General features: G+C 40.4%; 1 protein-coding gene across 2 annotated transcripts in view; it reads left to right on the top strand.

Annotated features, from left to right (window-relative positions):
• Positions 1 to 11,494, top strand: part of Jakmip2 (janus kinase and microtubule interacting protein 2) — a 72,971-nt gene extending 61,477 nt beyond the window's left edge. For both annotated transcript variants that reach the window (XM_013349550.2, XM_013349549.2), the window contains 3 exons: positions 2,517 to 2,582; positions 4,966 to 5,036; positions 11,031 to 11,494. In XM_013349550.2, the coding sequence (XP_013205004.1) occupies positions 2,517 to 2,582; positions 4,966 to 5,016 (117 nt within the window). In that variant the 3' untranslated portion in view covers positions 5,017 to 5,036; positions 11,031 to 11,494. The remainder of the gene's footprint in view (positions 1 to 2,516; positions 2,583 to 4,965; positions 5,037 to 11,030) is intronic.
• The last annotated feature ends 9,494 nt before the right edge of the window (positions 11,495 to 20,988 follow it).

Below are 20,988 nucleotides of genomic sequence, written 5' to 3'. Positions count from 1 at the left end.
CCCTGCCATAGGCTGAAGCAGCTTCTTTATTAACCAATAGTAATAAAACATATTCACAGCATGCAGAGGGGAATCCCACACCATCTCAGAAAAAGAGCAAGTACTAAGCCCTGGTGTGCACTCAAGAGCTACAGAAGAATTTGGTATGTCTGATGTGCACAGAGCTGGGCTAAGAGGTGAAGCTGGAGACCGTGAAGGGTAAAGATCAGTGTGGAACCTTGCAGGAGTACAGGCCTTAGTTTTATACTCAGCTAACTTGTCCTTTCTCCGCCTCTAAGACACAGGAATCATCTACAGTGTGGAACAGTCTTACTACAGACTAACACAGGAGATTGGTGACAGTGTTTTACATCTTTGCCATTTTGCACATTTGTTTCTTAATTCTGTTACTCTCCGTTTTACATCCCATCTGTCAAAGAACAGCGTAGCTCCTTGGGACCAGGACTTAGTTGATGCCTTAGCTGTACACTACGTGGTATACAGTCATAGACAGAAAACGGTCAGCAAACACAGACCTGAAGACTGAATAAGCGCTTCAGCACTCTCATGGATGTATGGTTTCCTGAATCAATATTTGTATCTGTATATAGACACAGGCCAAGGAATTGTGTGCATAAAAATGAGAGAAATACCTGGCACATTTATTGTTCAGTTGTGTAGCCTTGGAGTATATGCTGTACCACTGAAGTACACACTAGCACACATCACACATATGCATATATCGGTGCTACCATATTCCAGGCTCACCTGCATCTCCATCGTTCATCAACATGCCGAGATGAGATGAGAACTAGAGCACAAGCCTCACCTCCTTTTTTGGACAGCAGGGTTTCTCCCTGTTGGTAATACAATGATAGATCATCTAGATCAAGCTGAATTCCTTGGAGTGGGAGGATGTCTGCTGCATTGTGGGATATATCTTAATAACTTCTACTGCATCTAATTAAGTTAAAAGAGCTGTTAAATAGTTTAAACACAGTTGTGACAATAAGAAATATTTACACTGTTACGCACTAGTGATAGGTACATACATTTGCCACTATACTAAAACATGAAATAACTATACATTATAAAATAAGCATACCAAAAAAAGCATGCCAATGAACTTGAAAAATTATCAGACATGGCCAATTGCCATCCTCCAGGAGAGGGTGAAAATTTCCTCTAGTTGGCCCTTTTTAGAGAGGAAACTTGATTTCCATGTTAGAATGTTTTCTTCTAGCTTCCATTTATTTCTCCTCATGCTGCATTATAAAAATCTCTCTATTATTATCACCCTAGTAGGCTTCCAGCTGAAGGGCCAGTTCACTGTTTTAGCTCCTACAAACGGTGACCATTATCTAGCAAGTTTGCTATGCATCATAATACACATGGGTACTAGAAGCCTTTAGATTGTCAAGAGAAACTGTGAAGACTCCTTTTGCTCCCAAACAGTTATCTATGTAATGCCGTCATCCAATCTGGGTGGTCTACCTGTGTGGATTGTGGTTACATAGGGTTTTCTGCATTTCTGACTGCTATGCTGTTTTGTTACAATTGCTTCATCCCCAGCTTATCAGCTTACTTCTGAGAAGTTGTATTAAAGCGTGCTCTCACTGACATTTGAGAATTGGTCAATCATGTTTTGTAAGGAAATTCCATCCCCAAACAGGGCTGAAGCAGGGAGACAAGAAAGACCAACAACATTCTGCTATTGCACAGTCGGTACCAGCCATTTTTACTGTACAAATAAGCAATCAGAATATCAATCAAAAGTGTTGACAAAAGCATCACTAGTTCTGGGACATACTGCTCTCTGACAAAGGTATTACATTCCCACACTTCCTATAAGCTCACATTCCCCAGGGCAAAAGTAATCTGGCCAAGTCCAGCGGCAGTGTGGTGGAAGGCACCCCACCCCTGCTAGGCCTCTCCAGAGGGAAAGAAAGGGGTGGGTTGTTCATACACTGTTATGGTCACAAAATTCTCAAAAGCCAATTAAAGCAAAGGTAAGGTTCACCTGTGCCCATGCACTCAGAAGTTCCTATCCATGATCACAGTTGGCTCCTTACTTCAGGGCAGTTCATCATGGAAGAAGCAGGAGTGAAGAAAGTTGCTCATCCCGAGGCAGTCCTAAAGCAAAGAGGGGATTGGGATCAAGTCCCCAATATCCTCATCAAGGGAATGCCCGATGACCTAATGTCCTCCAAAAAGCCCTACCTCCCATCAGCCATATGGGCTAATGACCATGCCTGAAGCATGCATATTTTTTTTTGTGGGGGGAGGTGTTTAAGATCCAAACTAAAGCAGTTAGAAAATCCTCAGCTCAAAAATGTTAACAGTGACAATATTTTCCCAACACAGGTCTGGATACGCCTTGGGACATGCATGTCCCTGTGGGTAGGGAAAAGTGTATTTGTGCTATTTCCATCCGCTGGCACTAATATCAGTGTTTTCACAGCAAACATTATGTTTTGTTTGGTAAACAATTTCCTCAACAGCCTAGCACCTAATCATGTTTTCCCTAATTTATTCAGAGAATCCGTGACCTAGAGGATAAGACGGACATTCAGAAACGGCAGATCAAGGACTTGGAGGAAAAGGTATGTGTTAAACTCCTTTGTTAATCTGAAAGTGCTGCTTGTTTGACTTCTCTGCTATCTCTTTCTCCTCGGTTATTGGGTCTGGCACAGGCAGACATAGGTACGGGGAACTTGGTGCCCACCGTCAGTGGGACGCCAGGATTTGTGTTGGGGGGGGTGCTGTCCCATCAGCAGTCTTGATATTTTCACCATGTGTAGTTTTGATGCCCTTCACTCTGCCTTCCTCATCTTAATTTCCAATACTTTTTTTTTCCGTTACTCTGATTTGCTTTTTCTTTCAAACATATTTTAGTACATTAAAAAAAAATCAAACACACAAACATTTCCCATTATTTATAAAAATTCCCTTTCATCCCTGGGCTTCAGTTTCGCTTTAACACTTAGTTCAGAAACCGTCTATAGAGCGAGTTCCAGGATGGCCAGGAATACATAGAGAAACCCTTGCCTTGAACACACTTCCCCACAAAAGAAAAAAAAAGAGAGAGAGAAATTTCTTTCAAGAGGTCCTGTGTTTGGTGAAACTAAAGAATAGTGTTGTAAAGGGGGCATGTGAAAGCCATTGAGTTGTTGACAGAAGAGAAATGGCTCCATCTGATGCAAAGACCTGACCTACCTTACAGGCCAGAGGCATTCTGTTGGGAATGCAGAAAGAAAGCAGAGTTCTCTCCCTCCCGTGTCCCTGCCTCCCTGACTGGAAGTAGCTCCCCAAACCCCGGGGGTGAAATAGGTTGTTTGGCTGTAACTTCTATGGGATTCAAGAAGACCACAGCAAACCATCTGGCATTCCTGAGACTATGGCTAGAACTGAGCTCCTCCAAAAATGCACGTGTCCTGGTCCATATATGTGAGGTCAGGAGTCAGTGTAGTCTGGAAGCCATATCCCTGCGCGCTCACATTCATAGACAGTGAGCTTCTGCCTCTGATGTCACCTTGGGTAAGTGACTACAAACACGCCTTTTGTGTCCATAAAATGGCAGTGGCAACACCCAAACTGACTTCCTCTTATGGGTTCCATGAGGAATGAAGTCACATATGAAACTTGAAAAACATTTAAAAGTCTTCTTCTGAATTTTTCCCATCCTTGAAGTACACGTCCTCCTTAGAATTTTATATCGGAACGTCCCTCATTTCAAACCATTCAGTTCTTCAGGACTGAGTGAGGCCACAGTGAATTACAGTGATCCAAGCGCTGCATGCCGTTTCCTTGCAGTTGGTGGAAAGCTCCACGGAAGACAGGGCTGCTCCCTGCATTCCTGGTTGTGGGAAAGCACACCTTGTGTTGTCTATTTCTGACATTTTGGAGTGGCCCAGTCTGGTCTGCTTTGGTGTTAATCCCCTTGCTCTGACTCCAACAGGAAGATACAATTGAGGCAATTCTGTGAAGAAACTTCGGGGTGCTATTCGGTCCCCTTCAAGGGAGGCTTCCAAAAGTGGAGAGATTGGGTTGCCACTCCAGCACCTACCTAAATAAATCCTGTGGAAATTTGGAAAGAAGAGGAACTAAGATTGTATCAGCTGTCGGAATTTAATGAGGATATTTCACTACCATTTTGTCCCATAATATTTATAGACCTGAACTTCCTAGTCATCTATGATAATGAAGTAATGCAGCAATTAGTGTTGAGTATCGTCTTAAGGTAGAGAACTGAGCTACTTAAATAACAAGCTGGTTGACTCTTGAGAGGATAGAATGGGAGATGAGGGTCACACTGGGTGTCCTGCTCACATGACCTCACTCGCTCCTGCCTTCCAGCCTACTGAAACAGCTAAGGGTCAGTGCACTCTTCATTTTCCCCTTGCAATCCTTGAAAGCCTACTCAAAGTGCACACCATGTCCCTGCTGGGCTAGGATGGCTCTTTTCCATGCACGCAGTAGGTGTAAATCAGGAGAGTAAATCAGTATCAATGAACCAAGCAAAACAGCCTCTCCTGCACACAGCACTTCACGTGACCAAAGCGCTTCCAATGTTGTGATTTCCTGTGCTTTTTTGTAAGTATTCCATGAGGGAGACACAGCAGATGCTATGGTCCTCTTATAAGCACAAATCTCTGATTACAGTTCTGAAATACCCTTACATCCCTGAAAGAGAGAGACCATGCACACAGTAAAGTACAAAGCTCTCATTGCGCTCCAAGACAGTATGGGGTTAGACTGATCCTTCACTAACTCTACACTTAGTTTTTCTAGTGAAAATTTAGAGCCTAAAGCCTAGAACAATTGTTGGTGAGAATCCCATTATTAATTCTAAAATGGATGGCAATAGGTGAATGCAGGGTGGCTTTGGTTTGTTTTTAGGAGGGAATATGGAAAGCTGAGGTTTTGTGCTACCTGAATGCTGATGGGAGCTCAGATTTACATAATCTCCTTCTTTTTCTTCTGCAGTTTCTGTTTCTATTCTTGTTCTTCTCTCTTGCCTTCATTCTATGGCCTTGATGTCAAGGTGCCTCTTAAAGGTAAGACTCCTTTTAACTCAACACCGTGGCTCTAAGAGGTGGCAGATAAGAAGATTACATGTTGTTATTGGACCACATGTCCTTTCCAAACCAAACAGTTTATTAGTTAGCCACAAAATGGGGAATGGGTCCAATGCAGGCTGACTGTTTTTAAAACTTAAAGTCGTATGGTGTAAAACTGATGTTTTCAGTTTAGTTATAGTACCTTAGGAAGTCACAAAGTCTGTGAATCTTAGTGTTCTCATTGTGGCTGTCTATCACCCAGAAGGAGTTGTGTGTCTGTATCTACCACATCTACCACATGAGAAAACGTCACTGGGCCTTTGGTATTCCCCCAATGCTGATTCCAAGACTCAGAGAAACCAATTATGAACACTATTGCAACTCTGTCCCAATCTTTCCACATCAGAAGTCAGGAAAGCATGGTAGTAAGTGAACATGGATCCTGTTTTAAAACAAGACACCTTTCAGCATTAATTCAAGAAAAAAAAATGCAGTCATTTTATGGTCATTACTAAACTGGCGTCTGATGAGCACTTGCCTCAATCATTCTAGCTTGTGGTTCTCGGTGCTGAAAATAACAGGCTTATCGTGCACTTCATGAGCCAGACCACGTGAGCTGAGAGAGTTGATGGGAGGTGGGAATGATAGAGAGCAGGGACTGGTCTGCATCTCACCGCATAGCAGGTGGTTCTGATGTCCAATCAGCAATGGAAACCACAAATCTCAATACTACTGTTTACGTTCTAAGTATACTTCCATGGACCACTTCGACTTTGATTATTCTGTGAAATTACATTATACAGAGTTCCCCTCTAGGCTTCATATTAGTTATTATTCTTCTAACAAGCAGAAAGATAGAAGAGAGATTCTTTCCCTCTCCGTGAATGTCAACCTCAGTGCCTCCCTGTGAAATAAACAAGTAAGAAGGCTTTAGCATGACCTGAAGTGGAGAGAGTGAAACAAAGGGGCTTAGAAAGTTTATGTCCTTTGATTATCCATCCTCCAGCTTTATTTCTTCTTCCAAAAGGTTTTCTTTATAGTCTGAAAACTATTTTTTTCTCTGTGGTTTCTGCTAAGTGTTTGGGGGTTCCTGGAGACACTCAAGATTGGCTATGTGCTTCAAAGTAGCACACAATTGACACATAGTCGGTCTCTCTAGACTGAAGGTCTAGTGTGGAAATACAATAGGAAATGAGTGTGATAACGACTCTGGTCAGTATAAATGCATGCAGGCAAAATGGCAGTGGTTGAGAATTACAGACATCGATTATAGTGTGAATTCTGCCAGTGAGAAGTGTGACAGTAGGCAATTTATTTAACTTACTTGACTCTTTACACATTTACCCATAGCATGGTGATGTGTTGAGAGAATTGAATGTTGTCACCCATAAAAAATATTTACCAAATTGCCTGCAAAATAATTAAATAATTACAATTCTTAGCTAGCTACTATTATTTTTCAATAGAATAGTTATCACATTCATTAATTTTTGTAATATGAATATGAAAATATAACTTCCAGTTATTTCCAACCAAACATAACATAAATCCAAACAAGAAGTTGCCTCTTCAGAAAGTAATCTTATCTCGATTAACATTTGGAAAGCCAACACTACTCAAAACTGAATGATGTCATTTGTGTCTGCAAAGCAATTTAGATAAGGATAGAGAGAAGACAAGTGATCATATTGTTCACAGATAGTAAAAGCATACTACAGATAATTTGTATATACTAAATCAATAATTCTGACCATAAGCCTAAAACTAACTTACATATAGAGACTTACATTGTTTAGAGGAAGTGATTTATGGTCATACATATTTTCTTTGAGCAATACTGTAAGTGATCCTGGGTAGTTTCCAAAAATACATTATCCTAGCATTTACATCACCCTGATTTCAATCTTTAATCTCAGCCAAAAGGGGGGTTATTGGGGAGTCTTAATCATATTTTTATCTAGCACTAATAAATCTTATAAAATGAATGCTATTCTCTTATTATACCTTATTCCTTTCTGGATCTTCACTTCCATAAAAAACTACCCAGACTGGGTGATTTACAAATATTAGAGTTATTTTTCACAGTTTGGAGGTTAAGGAGTCTACACGCAGTTATTGTCAGGGTCTACATCTGGTGAAGACTCAGCTTCTGCTTTCCAGATGACACATTGCTATGTTTTCTGGAACAGACACTATGTCGGAACAGAAAGACATAAAGAACTTGCTCAGTTTCTTCAGGCCTTTTCTTGGATAAAAATCCAGTCCATGATGGGGTCACGTCCCATGTCAGTAGAGAAAGCCTCTACCCTCTGGCTTCAATTAGGACTCGTTAAATATTGTATTTTCTCACATTCATACTCCCATGAATCAGTTGCTTAACAATTCCCAATGCCGTTTTCTTTATCAGTAAAACAGAAATAGCAATGGATATCTTTTATTGAATTCCACATGAATTTATTGAATGATAAATTGCAATGGAGTTCTGAAGGAATGGAAAGGGTGGGAGCTGTCCCTGGGTTTCCGAATGGGGTGGTTGGTTGAATGGATGTGCCTTTAAGATATTAATTGCAGTCTTTGACAAATGAGAGCTGCTGAAAGAGAGGCAGTTTTCCTTCAGGGTGTGATCCAGGGTAGGTCAACGACATTCCCATGGATAGTCACCATTCAAGAGCAGGACAAATTGGACTTTGTGGGTTTAAAAAAGTACTTGAGAGCAAAAGTCAGAGAGGTAGGCAACAGAGTTGGCATGGAAAGATGGACTTGGTATGGAGCTGGAGGATTACAGTGAATATTATCAAAATATATTGTATCTAAATAATCAATAAAATATTGTTTGAAGATATTAAAGTCACAAATCAGGGGTGACATGCTCTTGGTTCAGAGCCTGGTGGCATGGACGGTTTCAGAATGATAGCTGCAAGCAGTGTGCCTCAGAGAAGGAAGGTAAAAGTCAGCCTCTGGAAGGACTTGCTTAAAAAATTCTCTGATCCACACCGTGATTCTGGATAATTGAAGTTACTCAGGTTGAATGCCACTGGCCCCACAATAGCAACAATAATTTCCTTTAAAGATACTCCTTAATTTATAGAATATAAAAGCCTGGGAAACTGATTATAAACTAGTTGGATTTAAAAACTAACAAGTTCTAACTACAAGCATTATCTAGCTAACTCTAATAGGCAGAAACAATAACCTATTGTGGTGGCAGATAGCTACAGTCCCAACACTGGAACAGTAAAGGCAGAAAGATTATGAGTATAAGGCCAGCCATGGCCAAAATTAAACAGAAAAGAAATGAAAATGATATATGGCTATGATCCAGAATATATGATGGAATTTCTCATAGAATATAAACTGAAAACTTGCAAGTAAATGCCTTTGAAAGGGAATATATTTATTGTACGTGTAAAGATACATAAACATCTCTCTAAAACATTGTTGTATAGGTTTGGATACGATTTTTTTCCCAGGGAGTAAAGAATGTTATTCTTTTTTTAAAAAAAATATTATTGTGGGCTGGAGAGATGGCTCAGAGGTTAAGAGCATTGTCTGCTCTTCCAAAGGTCCTGAGTTCAATTCCTAGCAACCATATGGTGGCTCACAACCATCTGTAATGGGGTCTGGTGCCCTCTTCTGGCCTGCAGGCATACACACAGACAGAATATTGTATATATAATAAATAAATAAATATTTTTTTAAAAAATATATTATTGTATCTGTCTTATATGTATGAGTATTTTGCCTGCATGTGTATCTGTGCACCATATGTGTGCAGTGTTCAGAGAAGCCAGAAGAGGGCATTGGGTCTCCTGAAACTGTTGCAGGTAAGCCACCACCATATGAGTGCTGGGAATGAAATCTGGGTCTTCTACAAAAACAGCCAGTGAGTCATCTCTCTGGCCCCAAGGATGCAGCTAAGCTCTTGTGGTGGTGGTAGTGTGTAAATGTGAATTGTGTCTCATCTTTTCAATTCAGTCTCATTTCCTTTCCTCGTCCTTCAAATAATTCTTCAAATAGTCCCCCACTTCCCGTTCACTTCTAGTAACTGAAATTCTCACCAAGTTTAGAACTGCAGTCTCATATTTGATTTAATCTCATGTCTTTTCTTATCCTATCTTAGCAAGGTAAGATACCCCAAAGGGGAACTGGTTCATGATTTGGCTGTAGCTCTCATGCCTTCCTTCCAGCCATGGGGCTCAGAGTTTATTGGGAGAAGAAAGGAGCATAAGAAGAGAGAAACTGCTTCTGAGTGATTGTCACAATTTCCCTGACTGTGATTGGCTAGGTCTTTGAAGTCTTTTCTTGGCAAAGTGACCAAAGACTGGCCATCCTGAGAGTGTGCAGCAAACATGCATGAGCTCTTCAGAGGGTCACTCCGAGAATGTCCAGTGTCCTAGTCTCAGCCTATCTGGGGCCCAACCTTCTCCAGTGTTGTTCTAGCTCTCATCAGTAGCTCTAACCCACAGCTTCTGGCTGGGGAGGTCATCTTTTGTTGAAGCATAAGCAGAGATAACAACACTTCTGCCCCCATCTCTACTCTGCCATCCCACTCCAATTCTCTCCTCTGAGAAACAAAAGAGGAGAAAGAAGTATGTGTACAGAAGACAGGTCTCTGCCGGTGCACACATCACCAAACTTTTAATGCCTCTTGGCAATACCCCATCCCCCCAGTGTATTTTCTTTCATTATTCGTCAATTTAGTCATTCATTTGTTTATTTCATATGTATGTAGAGGTCACATTGATGAGGCAAAGTCTCTCTTCCACCACTGTACTAATGTTCTCCAGCCTAGGTGATCTTAAGATTCCAGATAATTCTCCTGTTTCTATTTCCCATATCATTATAGAAGTGCTGGGTTTACATTTATATATATACAATAACATCTAGCTTTTTGTGGGTTCTGGGGATCCAAACTTGGGTCATGAGGCTTATGCAGCAAGTACTTTTGCCTGCCTGCCCATCTTCTGTGTCCTCTCTCATCATAACCTCATCCCCTCATTCATTGTACGCCTTTGCCATAGCCTACTCGGTGAATACACTCACCATCCTAATCTAAACCTTTAGAGAGAAATGTTTACACAAACATATATTACAGATACGTCTAACTTATACCTGCAGCAAGAGTTTGTCTGTTTAATGTGCCTCCACGTGGTGATTTGAACATGTGATTGAGAAACAAACACCTCATGATCTGTCAGTTTGGACCTTGCTCAACATTTCTGGGGCAGTAGCATAATCTTTCTACAGAGTCAATATTTTCATTATTTATTTAGATTAAAAATACCGCTTAGGCAAGCTGAATAGCTTGTTGTAACAACAAAGAATTTTTTTTCTCTATTCAAGTCATTCAGAGTGAAGGCCTGTCCTTAAACAAGGCACAGTAGCATGTCCTCTTCTGCCATCTCTGGATGTTGTTGGAAGAAAGAAAATTATAAAGGAGAGTTCTATTTAAGTGAAAATCCAGACAGTAATACTAAGAGCAGGCAGAGAGCCCCGTGGCTACAGCTCACTTTCAGAGACAATTCAGAGTCTGTACTGCAGAGTCCTCAGCAAGTTCTTCCTCAATCTCTGCGGTGAGAAACCATGTCAGTGGTTATAGTTGGACAACAGCAAGTGTGACATAAAAGTAAATCACAGAAAGTTATAGATAGCATAACAGTATCTGGCAGTAATAATAAGAGCTAACATATCCAGGAAGCATAAAAACTGTTACTACTTTGTATGTAACTTATCTCAATAAATCATGGAATAAATCATTCTTTTCTCTCTCTTAAAGCAGCTAAGCCTAGAGATATTATATGATTTCCCAAAAGGCATTCAGCTCAAAACATAGACAAGAATAATAATATTTCTATCTTTATTTTTAAAAGTATGGTTTGGTTCTGGTGCCAGAAATTGACCAAAACTTGTCTTGTCTAAGAGTTTGCTTTTTTTCTTACTTAGCTGTTAACATAGATGATGGTTGGTAAATTATTTCCCTCTGTCTTACAGAAAATTCAAGAACACAGATCATACCCCCAGAAGGCATATGCTTTTAAACCTTCAAAGATGGCAAAATTGTTTACACCGATGTAAAGGAAATCAAAAGCTAAGAACTACCCTTTAGCCAAGACTGTGTGCTTTAAAGCCATTATTCAAGGTTTCTTACTTGACAGTTTATAATGACCCTGTTGAAAAATCTACATTATATGCTGCATTTAATGAAACGTGTGTATGTTGAACCAGAAGAAGAGAACTATAAACATATATTGTGTGAAGGAAAAATTCAGCAGTGGAAACAGTTTCAGCAGATCAAGAGAAGATGTGTCTTGGGCATGGAACCAAAGTTACAATGAAACATTCAACTCCTGCTGTGCAGGGGGGGTCATTTTAATGTAACACCACACCCCATGGAAACACTATTCCTGAAAATAAACATCATTTTAAAAAAACAAAACAAACATAAGAAAAAAAAATTGAGGGTGGGTGGGGAATGAAGCACGAGGAATACCTATGAGGAGCTATTTACAATAAAAGGTTTCATTTGAAAAGTCTGGTTTGTTACTCCAAGGATTTGCTTTTCTGTCCTTATGATTGTTTTAAACTCAGGAACAGAGACATCTGTGATACGGATGGAAGAAAAACACGTTCCACTTTGTTTCTCCTAAAGGTGGAATTGGGGATCAGAAGCGGATCCCAGTTACGCTACAAGCGACCAAGTCAAGTGACTCTGGGGTGTGTAACTTGGGATGCGAACAGAAATCTGATGGTGTCTGGCATCACACACCTGCGTTTCTCCACTGTGGATGGACTGGTCTCATCCATATTGAAAAATGATGAAGATTATACCCACAAGTCACAAACAAACTCCCCGACTTAGCTCTGTTTAGAGCATCAAGAGCTATAGGGAACTAGGGCCAGAGAGCACCTCTGCATCCTCCAGTTTCAAGTTCAAATTGCCTGCAGATGAATACGCTCTCCGACTGGGGTGACATCGTAGAGGTGATAAGTCAAATACGGAGCTGTGGATATTGAGTATCCTGCTATACCCAGAGCAATCTGAACTCTTGTCATTTAGAACAATAACATTATTTTCTGAGATAGCTAACAGCGACACCATGGGCCTACTTTTCTCGAGAGAGGGCACGCGTTACTGACACTGCGGTTCTCTACCACAGGCAGATAGAAGACTCGTACTTCTCCTAAGTTATGTATTACTGAGTCTTGGATTCAGCACTGACAGTAAATACATGTTCCTGAAAGGCTAATTTTACACCTCATTTACTATAGATAACAAGACAACCTCAAGTTTTCAGATAGTCAAAGTTTTCTTTCTGGGGCTAGGATTTCCACACATAGAGAATGTGTAGGGAGCCAGAAACTCTTTTTATGAAACGCTACATAAATACTTCTAGATGGGAATTGCGCAGATTCTCCTTCAGTTGTAGCGCTGGCCTTTTCAAAGCCAGAACAACTGAAAAGTCTACAAGACAAACAGAATGCTGGGGGCCCACATTTCTGCCCTTGTTTTTAATGCTTACCCAAGAATTTGGCCCAGTCACTGAACCTCTCTGTGCCTCAGTTTCCTCATTTGCAAAATGAGGGTTATTAAATGCTTTTTTTCATAAGGTTTCATTTGCAATTCTGGAACAAGAGGTCCTTAAAGTAGCACGAAGTGCTTTGTAACTGTTATAAATGCTCTAGTGTTTGATTTCCCTATATAATGAAATAGTTATGGAATCTGATTCAAACAGCATTACTGAAGCTTTCCCATCAAGCTACCTAAGACATTATTAGCAATAAATTGTGAGATTCAAAACCATGGTGAATCATCTATAGCAAACAGATTGAATCATACTATGTCATTTCAATGCTAAGCAACTCCTATGCTCTCCTGGTTGCATAAACATGCATCAAACAAGACCCCGTTATCATCACAGGAGAGCTGACCACGCAGTCAAGGGTTGGCAAGAACAAGTGAGAAATCTGAATATTTCTTTCAAGGAATGCCAGATGATGTGCCCTGATGCAAACACAAAATCGTAACTATTCGTTGGACTCCTTTTGCCACTAAGGTAAGTTCCAGATCAAATGCAATTAGCAGGTTTATTGTGCATTTGACGTGAAACAGGGTACTACTACTGTGCCTGCCACCCAGATAACTCTTGGTCATGTATACAAATATACCAATGGCTTTTTTTTACACCTCTTTAATGATATTTCGTCTACCATCATGGGGCCCACTTGAGAAAATCCATACTTAATCTGCTCCAAACACACCCTCTTTCTCTCCTATTGGCTTTCCCTAGCAAGAGCCTGATGGTAAATTTTAATACCAGAGAACTACATCTAAATTACTATGAATGTTAATGAGTCCATACCTGCTTCCATGCTGTTATTTGAATTGTGTCAATCCCATACTGAACTGTCTGAGAGCAGCAGCTGATTGTCTCTAAAACGTGTGTGTGTGTGTGTGTGTGTGTGTGTGTGTGTGTGTGTGTGTGTGTTGGGTGAGATTTTTTTCTGTTTAATATCCAGAATACCAAGGAAATTTCTCTAGGCTATAAGCTAAATTGTGATATCCTTATCAGGTTTGGGTTATGTCTTCAAACTGAATGTTCTACTATTTAGACTAGGGAAGTTTAAATATTTTGACAGATCCCATCCACATCTGCAATTACAGCCGTGTTGAGAAAACTGTGGATGTGTGTTCTGCTCATTCACAGGTTAATGAAAATGGAATGCTTCCTAGCATATGATGATCAGAATAGACAAAAATGTAACTTGAGTAATAGGGAGCTCTGCTATGACTTTCTTATTATCTTCCAAAAATATAATTCCCACTCAAGTCCTTCAATTTCTGTATCTGTACCATCCAGATACACTTGCCCAGAGATTTAGGGGAAACTAACACAATGAAAGTTCACTTACCTATGTTCTCTTAGCCGAGTATGCGTCTCTTGAAACCAACTGAGTAGTTCAAGAGAAGCGAAAGCTCCCATTTAGCACCATCAGGATAGTGAAATGCCCTTGAGTTAGAAGAAATGCAGAGACTCCTTCTGAGAACCCTTCTACAAAACTGTCATCAACTTCACCTTCTCCTTTGCAATGCCATCTAACTTTTATTCCAGGTGAAGAATTAAACTAGTAATAATCCTGTTTGACTTAGGTCATCTCACTTAAACTGTGGCTAAAAGGAAGGTTTTAAGAACGAAAGAATACACTTCACTTTGATTTCTTTTTTCACTCTAGAAGTAACTTCTTATGGATGGATATGGTTTCTCCCAGTTTGGGAGGTATAATCATCACTGGGGTCAGGAAGCATTTTCACTTGCCATAGAAGAAATAAAATTTGCCAAATCATTTGTGCTGCAGTATTTTATTTCAACCTGTTTACTTTTTTTATTATTTACTTTAAACAAACCTTGCCCAATTTTTCTTCTGCTTATGTATTGTTAACTTTTTCTATAAACACACTGTAAAATGTGTATGCTCAGATCTTCAGTGTAATTGATAAGCACCTTATTTTAAAATGCTTACTGTTTTAATCTGCCTGGGTTTTCATAGAAACTGTAAAAAGAATATCTGTTGGTTATGTGTTGATATTTAAATAACTGGACCGTCTCTGCAATGTTACATCAAAGTAGATGATCAATGTACTCTATATTAAACATATAGCTGTGTTCTTTTTATCTATCAAAGAGTGGAGTTGCACACACACACACAAACACACACACGTGTGTGTGTGTGTGTTTGTGTGTGTGTGTGTGTGTGTGTGTGTACTGGAATAAGGGTTGTAGGAATCAATGATGTCATTTAGGAATTACATTGCTTTTGTGATAATTTAACTGCCCTCTTTCCCCCCACCCTTTCCTCACCTCCCTCCTTTTATTTTATTTTTCACGGTGGTGCTAGAAGTTGAGCCCAGGTGCCTGAGTGTTCCAGACAGCACAGAGCCATATCTCGCCAGATCCTTGCCCTGGTAACATAACAAGCTTTAGGGATTCAGTTTGATCCATCATGTGGAAAAAATAACTTTTGAATTACTTCAGTAATGGAAGTAGATCTTTTTGTTTGTTTGTTTTTGTTTTGCTTTGTTTTCTGAGACAGGGTTTTTCTGTGTAGCCTTGGTAGTCTTGGAACTTGATTTGTAGACCAGGCTGAGCTCGAACTCACAGAGATCCACCTGCCTCTGCCTCCCAAGTGCTGGGATTAAAGGCGTGCTCCACCACCCAGCGTGAAAGTAGATTTTTAGATGATTGTTTATGGCATGAGCTACTGCTTCCAGGATGGAGCCACACCAGTCTTCCTAATGGATTTCTGGTCTAGATGGGAAAAGGGGTATAGGAGAAAGATCTCCCTTTTTCTGACTACTTTATAATTCCCATATAGAAAACTGCTTAGAGAGTGGATTCCAGACATATCTACAAAAAGACTCAGTATGATGGGAGAATGGGGTTAGTCCTCAGGATGCCTCTTGAAGGACCAAATTCTATTATACCATTTCAGAGCTGAGCAGGGCAAGTTCCAGTCCATCCCTGACTTTAGTAGTTGAGTTCTTCCTACATAAAATCTTCTATTGCTTGGCGAGCCAATTCTTCACTAGAATTTTAAAAGATATATGTAAAGGGGCAGTACAGGAAAATGGATTATAATTTACTACATTCAATCTAATGTGTCAAACCCAGAGGTACAAATGATTGACTGAATGAGGGGTTCTGGTTCTATTTTGCTTTTTTTTGGACCAAAATCTTTACACCCATCGTATTTCCATTTTTGCTATATATAGTCCTACAGGGTGGCAGTGGAGCAGGCAAACAATGTGGAGTCCTCTTTGCCCACAATGAAGACTCTGATTACTTACTAAAGAATGAATGATTTAATTTTCTAATCAGAAGCAAATCCAGAACCTGTTAGAAACTGCATCCACTTAAGTTTGACAGACACCTCACAAAATGTGCCTATTTACCCTACTAACTGTACCATCTCCCCACAGTAAGGCAGATCAACATCCAAACACTTATAAATACGAGATGTACATATTCACACGTATGTATTCCGTACCCAGTATGATGGTGTGGGCATTAACAGATATGTACTTCAGACCTGAACAGAGGCTCTAAAGAAGATGCTTTTCTGATGTTGCTAGGCAACTTGGTTTTGTTTAGCATATGGTGTCTATACTCACCCTTCCTTGGTTGCCTCTCTTGGCTCAGCTGATCCACCTTTCACCTATTACCACTATTTCCTATTGCCTGTGACTTTTCAAAGCTCCCCCCACCCCGAGCCAGACCTTGTTGTTCCTGGAATCTCAAGAAAAACAACCCCAGCGCAGTTTACAGTATTAATATCAGTCAAAAGGTCCTATGGCTTTATCAACTGAACTCACATCTCAAGAAGTTTTTGTGCATGATCTAACCTGCGGTGTCTAAATCTGTGGGGACATGAGTCTAGAGCGAATAGGTTTGACTCCACAGTTCCTCATGTGTCTACTGAGTTAGTGTAGCCAGGGGGCCTGTTTCCAAAGCATTCCCACTATCACCTGCATTAATTCATTAGTCAGGATGTTTCTTGTCTCATCGCATGACTCTGTGGGCTGCTTCACTGCTGACTGATGAGAGACAGAACTTGACTGGTTGCAGTAGAGTGATTATCTGAAGTTCACGGGACGTGTAACATGTACTGTATGTATCACCATAGAGGCAGGAATCCATTTATTGTTTGTAAAGTTTTATGAATGGTTATTTTAAAATTTATGTATTTAATATAGCAATCAATGAACTCTGGTGTTTTAGTTTCTATGAAAAATAAAACAAACTGCATTTTTAAGAAAAACATTTGGTTTGTATTCTGCCTGACTTTTTTTCAAAAAAATTATAACTCAACTCTTAACCTTTTTATAAAAGCAGGGTGAGATAAATTAAGATGAACAGTATAAGTTTGTGAAATAAGTTCAACATCGAGAATAAGAAGCACATATCTTCACTTGCCACTCTTCTGAAACCTCCAGTTTATGCTGTCTTTGCCACGGGCACACTTTAGAGGAGACCAAGGCAGGATTTACAGACGTCTGAAAAGAGCTAAGGTTCTTAGCATTCCCTTTCAGATGATTGTTCCTGGCGCTTGCTACCCTCATCCTAATCTTGCTTCCTTGTTTCTAGCTCTATATCCCCACCCTCTGCTTTGGAGAGCTACCAGATGACACAGTGCCTGGAGCAGGTATGTTCTACACGAGCTTCTACATGGCTCAAAGTCTATGTCCTAGAAGCTCTGGGTGAAATTTCATGGAACTTGCAATCTGATGCAGTGGAAAGCCTTGGCAGGTTTGAGGGTCTGGTAAATGCACAGGCTTTGAGTCAAATTCCTGCTCTAGACTTTACTTATGCTTGTCCTGGCCAGGAATTCTCTCTCATTTCCTCCTTACCTACATAAGTCTTACAATTCAAAATGTACCTTAGCCATCACCTTTTTAAAGAACTGAATGAATATGTTTTTTAATATTTGTTGAGGACAAATTCCTTATAGATACATAAAACAGTGTAAAGGGGACAGAGAAGGAAGGGGTGGCAGTAAGAGAAGGAATGAGGGGAGAGAAAGGACGGGAAAAGACATGAATATGGTCAAAATTATCTTTATGAAACTCAGCAATGAGTTCAATGAATATGAATCAGTAAGAAAGTTTGAAAACACAAATTTGGGTAGAATAGCCTTTATGTTTCCCCAGTGCCGTCTATTGCAGTTTCCCACAGAAAGTTACTGGGCTTGTGCTTTCTTACACAACTCCCTAATTAAGCCTGGGGGCTGTTTTAAACTACCACACCTTTGCAACTAGGACAGGCCCTTGTCCTGAACAGGATCTCACTAAATCACTCCCGTTCTGTTGTTTTCTGTATTGGACTGTCTGGGGGGGGGGGGTTAACATACCATTTGGGTAATTGGAGAAAGGCTTCCTGAAGGAGGAGAGAGCTAAACCAGGATGTTTTATGGAAATAAACGGGCTTTGGTTTGTTTTGTTAGGCTCTTCTTTCCTCTAGTCCTTTCGCTCTTTTCTTCTTTCTTTTCTGTCCTTCCTCTTTTCCTTCTCCCTTTCTTGCTTTGCCATCTTCTGCTTCTGAAAAATTTTGTTTTGTTTTTTCATGAACCAGAAGATATTCCCAAAACACCTGCAGATAAACTACCATTCTGTATCTTGAGTCTGCTCCTTCTGGGTTCTATACTGTGCCCTATGCCTGCTCCTTCTGGGTTCTATACTGTGCTGTATGCCTGTTCCTTCTGGATTCTATACTGTGCTGTATGTCTGTTCCTTCTGGGTACTATACTGTACCCTATGCCCACTCCTTCCGAATGGCTGTCCTCCAGTTCGTTTCTATTCTTTTGTATTCTACTCTCTGGCCACCAGAGGGAGCATTTGTCCAGGAAAAACATGCACCCAAAGAACTAAAGTTGACCTTTTGTGGTATATTGTGGGGTTTGTTTTGTATTTTTTTTTCTTTCCCACATCCATCTGAAGTGACAGCCTAACATCAAGTGTTGAGTGCCCACTCTTCTACAATGGTTGCGCCATCCCAATTTGCAGCCATGAAGGAGGAGTTCAGCTGCTATCTTCACGCAGGCAACGCAAAGACCCGAGGAACTTGGTGACCAATTGCACACCCTCCAAATACCCCAGACTTGCTCCAGACACAGACAAAGGGAGTCAAGGCAGTTCGCCAGAGTCACTCCCCAAGTTTCTGTCTCTGAAATAAGCTCCCCCAGGAAACAGACAGGGACGGCATGTTATTGTGTCTAGGATTCTCATACTATGGGAGAACCTCTGATTGTTTCTCTTTCTCTGAAAATTACAGTATTATGTTTAAAATGTCATTGCCAAAACATACTGTTTCTCCAAAGGAATTTTCAAAGAAAAGAATTAGGGATGGGTCCTTAAGGCATTCGTTACCTCCCAAGAAGCACAGGAATGAAAAGCAGCAATAATTTACTTGTACAAATGTTGACATTATACACTTTAATTCCGCAAGTCCACTCTTCCCAACTCTCCACAGTACTGTAGCACACACAGTATCCCGGCTTCTGCAATTCCCATTATCCCAGTTACACAGGTGCTTCTTCAAGAAAGCACGACGTCACGTACGCCAGGAGCTCCAGCTTCTTTCTCATTTCAAATGAAAGACATATCGTGATCTACTAATGTCAACCACTCCTAGCTATGCCATCAGCTATGAGTAACTTAGCCATTCTACACCTTCATTTTCTTACCTGTAAAAAGAAGGGATAATGCCACTTGTTTCATTGAGCCGCGGTGAGAATGAGTAAGCAACAGCAGAGTCAGAACAAAAGAATAATGTGTGGCTCCAGTGGGCTAAGGCATGCCTGTGCATAAGCAGATGGTTTATGCAAGTGACCGGCCTGCTGGGAGGGTGCCAGGAAGCGACAGAGCCAAACCTGCATCAGACCCTCTGACTCTAACGTTAGAGAACGTTTCACTAAAAACAATAATGAAATCAACTCATCTGTATCATTTTATAATAAACTGTAGAATCATAGATGGTGTGATATGTAACTAATATACTAATATACTTACAAACACAACTAACATGTACGACCCTCTATCACTCATTACATATACAGCAGTGCTAGAATGGCAGGGTCCCTGATGGGCACAGCAAGTCAGCTTCCATGCATTTCCTTTTGACATCCCTATGCAGCCACTGTCAGGATCTCAGATGGCAGGCTCCCCCTTGAACTCCAGTGTCATTCCCCCATATGCCTCCAAAACCTTGACCTATGTCTTGAATATCTCCGAGGCTCAAATTCCTTACAATATGAGCAATCATTCTCATTGGAGATATGCTGAAGATTCAGTATTAACTGACTGCACTGAAGCTATACAGAAAATGCTTCATACCAACTCCATCGTGGGTCATCCAGGTCTTTTACATTGTGAAGGATTCGTTCAAACCTTCTGAGCTAGTATGTGGCCAAGTCAGAATCTGAACTCTGACCTAACCCCCAAGCTTACGTTCTTCACACGATTGCATGGCAGGTGTCACTGGGCGTCTAGTTAATCAGGTCTTTAAGGTGGGAGGACATGCAAACCACCAAAAACACTAGGAATAGGCCATACAGATTACCTTTGATTATTCATTGAATGATCACTGAATTTTGTTTGTTTTACTTACATTTGTAATCTGCTATATTCAGTATGGTAGTGGGAGCACTATAATATTCCACACATATATAATCAATGAGCACTAATAGTGGGATTGTACAAGTAGAAAGGCATTGTTTTGCCTTATTCTTCGTTCTATAACTAATATGCTCAAGGTTAAGAGGAAATAGCTGTTTCCTATATCTAAAGGATAATGGGATATAGTGCTTCACTACATAGAAGCTTGGAGACCCACTCTGCTTTTTTAAAAAGCTCATGTGGTTTTTGCCTCTGTGTTGGTTGGTTTTATGTCAACTTTTGACACAATCTAGGGTCGTCAGACAGGATAAAACCTCAATTGATAAAAATGATTCTATAAGGCAAGTCTGTAGAGCAATTGTAGGTGGTGCCATCTCTGGGCTGGTGGTCCTGGGATCTATAATAAAGCAAGCTGACCAACTCATGATGAGTAAGACAGAAAATAGCAGTTTTCGATGGTCTCTGCATCAGCTCCTGAATCCAGGTTGCTAGCCTGTTTGAGTTCCTGTCCTGACTGCCCTGAATGATGGATTGTGGTGTGGAAGTGTAAGTCAAAAAAACCCTTTCATCTACAACTTGCTTTTTGACATGGTAATTCATCACAGGAATAGTAATTCTAACTAAGACAAAAATTGGTACTGGGAGTGGGATATTACTGTGACAGACCTGACCATGTTGTTTTTGTGAGGATTGCGGAAGTACTTTGGAACTTGGAGCTAGAAAAATCATTGAATGTTGAGAGCTCAGTGGGCCGTTCTCTAGGAGCTTGGAAGATAAAGAGCA

Source organism: Microtus ochrogaster, chromosome 18 (genome assembly GCF_000317375.1).
Source record: "Microtus ochrogaster isolate Prairie Vole_2 chromosome 18, MicOch1.0, whole genome shotgun sequence".
Lineage (NCBI taxonomy): Eukaryota > Metazoa > Chordata > Mammalia > Rodentia > Cricetidae > Microtus > Microtus ochrogaster.
The sequence above is the reverse complement of the archived record's forward strand: the minus strand, read 5'-3'. Positions and strand labels throughout refer to the sequence as shown.